The following is a 7,500-nucleotide window of genomic DNA, read 5'->3' as shown; positions in this document are numbered from 1 at the left end:
TTTCCTGATCAGCAAATCATCATATTAGAGTGATTTCTGAAGGATCATGTGACACTGAAGACTGGAGTAATGATGCTGAACATTCAGCTTTGATCACAGGAATAAATTACACTTTACTGTATATTCACATAGAAAACAGATGATTTACATTATAATAATATTTCACAATTTTTACAGCATAAATGCAGCTTTGGTGACTCAAAAACATAAAAAATTTCAACTTTTTAATGATAGTGTATTTAAAATGGTCATGCCAATGAATTTAAGATAGCATCTCACCGGTGGCTATGAGATTATTGACCAGTGTGTAGTTGTCTTGAGCTCCGAGAAGTGAACAAGGGAAAACGACACTGTGGAAGGGAACGTTGTCCTTCGCCATGAAGTTGTACAGCTCCACCTATAGGACACACACGGCAATCACACACTAAAACGGTTACGGACAGCAGCGGTGTGTCAATCACTGAGAGAATATACTTTGCTCAATATATACGGCTCTATAAGTTGTAATTAATGTGTTAATTTTATTAGTCAAATTTCACATTCATAAGTGTAAGTTTTCTAACAAAAGCCCCTTTTCTCAGTAGTCCTTAAAGAATGTCAAAAATACTTTTCTACTATTCAATCTAGTACTAATGGAAAAGCTATTAAGACTGTTCAATCTTCAAAATCTTTGAATGATACAAAAGGTCTTGTATTTTTGTGAATGTTCTTTTTTTTGTTTTTTCTTTTCTTTTTTTCTTCTGTTTTTAAATGTGTTTTCTTTGCTCCCCTGGCTCCAAAGTGTATGTTGTATTGTTTTTTGTTTTGTTTTATATATATATCATTTTATATACATATACATACATGCATATATAAGCATATACTGTATATACAAGTGCAACTTGTCAAAAATTTCCAAACACAACCACAAAACGAAATCTGTGCACTCATCCAAGACACATATGTGATTTGCATCAAGAGGTGAAATATCAAACTTGATCAGCACCTGCTGAGGGTTCTTCCACCATTTCTCCCATTGGTCGGTGTAGTTTGCCGTGATGGACAGGTAGCCAATAGGAGCGTCGAACCACACGTAGAACACCTTCATGGACAGACGGATACATCGGTTCATTGTGCATTTGGATTAACGGACAATATTAGTGAAATAACTAGTGCTGTCGATTAATCGATCAAAAAAATTAACTAGATTTCATTGCAAAAATAAAAATTAGCCCATGATTTACTCTCCCTCAAGTCATCCTAGGTGTATATGACATTCTTCTTTCAGAGGATGTATTTAAAAAAAAATGTCCTGACTCTTCAAAGCTTTATAATGGCAGTGAATGGCTGTTTCTGTTTTGAAGTCCATAAAAGTGCTTCTATCCATCATAAAAGTGAATCTATCCATGATAAAAGCGCATCTATCCATCATAAAAGTGCATCTATCCATCACAAAAGTGCGTCTATCCATCACAAAAGTGCATCTGTCCATCATAAAAGTGCTTCTATCCATCATAAAAGTGCGTCTATCCATCATAAAAGTGCATCTGTCCATCATAAAAGTGCTTCTATCCATCATAAAGTGCATCTATCATCATAAAAGTGCATCTATCCATCATAAAAGTGTGCTATCCATCATAAAAGTGTGCTATCCATCATAAAAGTGCATCTGTCCATCATAAAAGTGCGTCTGTCCATCATAAAAGTGTGTCTGTCCATCATAAAAGTGCATCTATCCATCATAAAGTGCATCTATCATCATAAAAGTGCATCTATCCATCATAAAAGTGTGCTATCCATCATAAAAGTGCATCTGTCCATCATAAAAGTGCGTCTGTCCATCATAAAAGTGTGTCTGTCCATCATAAAAGTGTGTCTGTCCATCATAAAAGTGCGTCTGTCCATGATAATAGTGGATCTATCATCATAAAAGTGCATCTATCATCATAAAAGTGCATCTATCCATGATAAAAGTGGATCTATCATCATAAAACTGCATCTATCCATCATAAAAGTGCATCTATCCATCATAAAAGTGCATCTATCCATCATAAAAGTGCATCTATCCATCATAAAAGTGCATCTGTCCATCATAAAGTGCATCTATCATCATAAAAGTGCATCTATCCATCATAAAAGTGTGCTATCCATCATAAAAGTGTGCTATCCATCATAAAAGTGCATCTGTCCATCATAAAAGTGCGTCTGTCCATCATAAAAGTGTGTCTGTCCATCATAAAAGTGCATCTATCCATCATAAAGTGCATCTATCATCATAAAAGTGCATCTATCCATCATAAAAGTGTGCTATCCATCATAAAAGTGCATCTGTCCATCATAAAACTGCATCTATCCATCATAAAAGTGCATCTATCCATCATAAAAGTGCATCTATCCATCATAAAGTGCATCTATCATCATAAAAGTGCATCTATCCATCATAAAAGTGCATCTATCCATCATAAAGTGCATCTATCATCATAAAAGTGCGTCTGTCCATCATAAAAGTGCATCTGTCCATCATAAAAGTGCGTCTGTCCATCATAAAAGTGTGTCTGTCCATCATAAAAGTGTGTCTGTCCATCATAAAAGTGCGTCTGTCCATGATAATAGTGGATCTATCATCATAAAAGTGCATCTATCATCATAAAAGTGCATCTATCCATCATAAAAGTGGATCTATCCATCATAAAAGTGCATAATTTTATGGACTTCAAAACAGAAACGGCCATTCACTGCCATTATAAAGCTTGGAAGAGTCAGGACATTTTTTTTAAATAACTCTGATTGTATTCGTCTGAGAGAAGAATGTCATAAACACCTAGGATGATTTGCGGGAGAGTAAATCATGGGCTAATTTTCATTTTTGGGTGAACTATCCCTTTAACTCAATACGTTGACAGCACTAGAAATAACGTCTCAGGATTGTGCGTTCATACTTTATCCTTGAAGTCCTGGTGAGGCACCGGCGTCCCCCAGCGCAGGTCTCGTGTGATACACCGGGGCTTCAGGCCGTCCCGGAGCCACGAGCGCGTGATGTGCCGAGCGTTCGCCGTCCAGTCGCCCGAGGCGAACGACTTCTCCAGCCACTGCTCCAGCTCGCCCTCCAGCTATCACACACACACACACAGGCTACGTCTACATCAATCCGGACACATTTGAAAACGGCGTTTTCGCTAAAAACACTCTCCGTCCACACTGGCGTTTTCAGGCGCTTCAGTCTCAAAAACACGCTTTGAAATCGCTGGTGTTTCTGACGTCACAAACTACCTTGTAACCAATCAGATCAACGTGTGATCGTCAACCAGTGGATCTCTGAGCTGAGGGAGTGGAGGCGGGGTTCATTTGCATATTCATAGAACCGATTCTTCTGACAGGATCATTTTATTTAACAAAATATCTCGCATTCACTGAAGAGTCAGGTCGATCTCTCACCATTATATGTCTGGTCTGAAACACTAAAACGGCTCTCATGTTTAGCAAATGCGAGTAAATTCTGTCATCTTTGCAGGACTGTGATATGAAGAGTGTGTGAAGTAACATATTTTAGCAACAGTGTGAAAGTGAATTGGTACAATATCTATTGGTACAATATGCGTCACATGACTAAACTTACGTCATCGTTTTTAAATCAGTTTCGACAGTCGACACTACAACACGAAACCGGCGTTTTCAAATTCATCCACTTTCGTTTTCAAAAAGCTTCGTTTTCATTAATGATAACGCAGTCTCAGTGTGGACGAAAGGCCAAAACGGAGAGAAAAAGATGCGTGTTCAAACTAAACCGCATTAGTGTGGACAAACACACACTCTGACCGAGCTGAAGAGAGGATAAAGGGATCAACAACACATTTCACATCCGCTTTACCTTCGGCAGGTCCAGGAACAGGTGTTTAGAGGAGCGGATCACCGGCGTTTCCTTGCACACTTTACACTGCGGACTCTACAGGAACAGCACACCGTAAACACACACGCTAACACTTCACAACAAGATTATTAGTTAACATGTATTAACTTACATGAACTAACTAACAAACTGTCTACTTCAACTGATCAAGAGTGGCAGTAAAGACATTTATAATGTCACAAAAGATTCTATTTCAAATAAATGCTGAATTTTCTATTCATCAAAGAATCCTGAGAAATAAAATGCATGTTTCCACAAAAATATGAAACTATTTTATAATAATCATAAATGTTTCCTGAGCAGCAAATCCTCATATTAGAGTGATTTGTGAAGGATCATGTGACACTGAAGACTGGAGTAATGATGCTGAACATTCAGCTTTGAACACAGGAATAAATTACACTTTACTGTATATTCACATAGAGAACTGCTGATTTACATTAGAATAATATTTCACAATTTTTAACTGTATTTTTGATCACATATATCCAGCCTTGGTGAGCAGAAGAGACTCTTTCAGATTTCTGTCAGATATAGTAGGAGTTTAAAATATATAACATATATTACATGTTATATAATGTTATATTATATATATATATATATATATATATATATATATATATATATATATATATATATATATATATATATATATTTATAAACATTTTCCGTATATTTAATAATGTATTTAGAAGTGAAGTTCAGGAACGCGTGGTCTCGAGCCGTACCCTGAGCTCCACAGCATTGATGAGACGGCCACATTTGTCACACTGGTCCCCGCGGGCTTCTGGGTAATGGCAGTGAGGACACACGCCCTCCACGAAGCGATCGGCCAGGAACCGCTGACAGCTTTCACAGCGAAGCTGCTCCACCGTGTCCTCCAGCAGAAAACCCCTCTCGTGGAGACGCCAGAAAATATCCTGAGCGATTCTGAGGAAAGACGGAGATTTACAGGAAATAAAACACTTCCATATGGTTATGAGATCTTCACTGACTAGAGAACCGAGCAATGACGTAACTAACGACATAACCTGCCCGCAAACACACATTCAACGGCACAGCGTTCGTTTACGAGCGTTAAATAACTTTGAAAATATAATGTAAGATCCAAAGTATTTATTTATATATATATATATATATATATATATATATATATATATATATATATATATATATATATATATATAAATAATTTTTCCATATATTTAAAAATGTATTTAGAAGTGAATGCACTTCTACAAACACAAACACTTATACATGTTTTATACTATAAAATCTAATTTAAATAAAATAAAATAATAATACTTAAAAAAAAAACATTAAATATAATAGAAGTTTCTGGAGTGATGATATTGACATTGTCAATTCACTTCAAAATTCATAAAAATATAGAATTATAAATGTATCAATTTTAAATTGATACAAAATAAAACAACAGAAATAAAATAATGTGCTTATTTTAATCTGCTTTAAGACAAAGCATGTGTAAGTTCATAAGTCGACAGCATTGCTGAGTATTTCCTCCTTAAAACTGCAGTGAACCAAAGACACGCTTTGAAATCGCTGGTGTTTCTGACGTCACAAACTACCTTGTAACCAATCAGATCAACGTGTGATCGTCAACCAGTGGATCTCTGAGCTGAGTGAGTGAGTGGAGGCGGGCTCATTTGCATATTCATAGAACCGCGCATACTAAATGAGGCAAGGGTGTCGAGTTACATTCAAGATATTTTAACGCATGAATAAATGTTTTTCCAAGGAATATGTCATTTCGGTGATCAAAGATGAGTTTTAAGGGATTAAATGATTGACTACGGGAGGATTTAAAACGAATGGTCACGGAAGGCTTCACTAGACGAGCGGTTCTCACTCAGTTTGGCGTTCAGTGGTCGTGCGGCCGAAGAAGTCGAAGTCGATCTGGAACCACTGGTAGATGGAGGCGTGGATGGTGTGGTATTTGTCGCAGATCTCCTGCGGCGTCAGTCCCTCCTCTCGAGCCTTGTTCTCCGTGGCCGTCCCGTACTCATCCGTCCCGCAGACGAACAGGAGATTCCAGCCGCGCAAGCGCCCATATCTGCAGAAACACACGACATCATATCATACGCAGAGTAAAGGGGCGGGGCCTGGTTGAGATAGTTAGTAGTGTGTTGAAACCAAGCAGCAAAGTCTCTCTCTTGAGTCCAACACTGAAGTGATTAAACTGCAGTTCATCGACTGGCCACTAAAGGCCGGCTGCAGAAGAGACTCAACCCCATAGACCCGCATGTTAAAATGCCCAACTTGAAATTCATGCAGAAAAAATATGTTTACAGCCAAAAGCTAGTTATTTTACTAAGTTTTAAATATGAATATTTTTCTTACACAAACGCATGATTTTGCTTCAGAAGGCCTTTATTAACCCCCCGGAGCCGTGTGGAGATCGTTTATGATGGATAGATGCACTTTTATGGACTTTTCATGGTCATTCACAGCCATTATAAAGCTTGGAAGAGTCAGGACATTTTTTAATAAAACTCTAATTTGTATTCGTCTGAAAGAAGAATGTCATATACACCTAGGATGACTTGAGGGAGAGTAAATCATGGGCTAATTTTCCTTTTTGGGTGAACTATCCCTTTAAGCCTTAAAGTTTTTCATAATTAAGGGCGTGACCACTTGAGTGACAGGTGGATTGCCGCTGATGTCACTACTAGCCGTTTGTCTGCTGTCTGTTAGCGTCACGTCACCTCAGCTAATCCGCCGCGCTGCACATTTTCGTTTATCCGGGAGTGACGCGCGGCCAAGATGGCGACGGCCGGCTCCGCCCACTTTGGGCTTCAAAAACGCTCTTCGGAAACATCGACGTCACGGACACTACATCCATATTTTTATAAAGTCTATGGTTGAAACTGTGGCTATGGAAAGGGGCGGGACTTTCCCAAACACGCTCGAAGCACTCGACCAATCACAACACACTGCTCCAGCCGACCAATCAGAGCACAGTGTGCTTTTCAGAAGGAGGAGCTTCATAGAGACAGGAAGTAAACAGAGCGTTACTGACAGACTGGGAAGAGAGGAGCCGCAACAATGGAGAATATGAGGAGAATAATCAACATTCAAGCAGGAAAACATGTTCTAGTAGAGCCTGAAACAACATCAAGACTGTGTAAGAGTTTGTTCAACAAAACTAATACATATTTTCCCATTCTATTATTAATAAAATACTGAACTTTACTTTGTTTATACTGTCACTGTCATTAAAAAACAAGTTTACAATGACTTGTTTGTAAGATTTGATTTTAGACTTGATTTTATAGAATAAAAGCAATTAATTTATTATATAAATCCAAAGAATTTAGAACACTGTATATCAATAAAAATATGAAGAATTTATGACACCATAAAACATGGAGAGAGAAAAAGAAAAATGTTAACTGCAAATAATCGAAATTAAAATATTTCACTATAGTTTTTTTTTTTAGAAAATGCAGAATTTGTCTTTTCCACACGCTTAAAGAAAAAGCCGAACACAACATTAGGACGGTGATGGATCTGTACCTGGCGAAGACGTCGGCGCTGAGCACACAGCCGATGATGTTCCCCAGGTGAGGCACGTTGTTGACGTACGGCAGAGC

At 37.9% G+C, this 7,500-nt stretch overlaps 1 protein-coding gene across 5 annotated transcripts in view; it reads right to left on the bottom strand.

Annotated features, from left to right (window-relative positions):
• mars1 (methionyl-tRNA synthetase 1) overlaps nt 1-7,500 on the bottom strand; it is a 32,456-nt gene that overhangs the window by 14,492 nt on the left and 10,464 nt on the right. For all 5 annotated transcript variants that reach the window (XM_081380842.1, XM_081380840.1, XM_081380841.1 and 2 more), the window contains 7 exons: nt 7,424-7,500; nt 5,757-5,960; nt 4,615-4,816; nt 3,848-3,922; nt 2,919-3,089; nt 986-1,081; nt 280-397 (listed from right to left, as the gene is read on the bottom strand). The exon at nt 7,424-7,500 is cut by the window's right edge and continues 40 nt beyond it. In XM_081380842.1, the coding sequence (XP_081236968.1) occupies nt 280-397; nt 986-1,081; nt 2,919-3,089; nt 3,848-3,922; nt 4,615-4,816; nt 5,757-5,960; nt 7,424-7,500 (943 nt within the window). The remainder of the gene's footprint in view (nt 1-279; nt 398-985; nt 1,082-2,918; nt 3,090-3,847; nt 3,923-4,614; nt 4,817-5,756; nt 5,961-7,423) is intronic.

This window comes from Scardinius erythrophthalmus, assembly GCF_964197995.2.
Source record: "Scardinius erythrophthalmus genome assembly, chromosome: 12".
NCBI lineage: Eukaryota > Metazoa > Chordata > Actinopteri > Cypriniformes > Leuciscidae > Scardinius > Scardinius erythrophthalmus.
The sequence above is the reverse complement of the archived record's forward strand: the minus strand, read 5'-3'. Positions and strand labels throughout refer to the sequence as shown.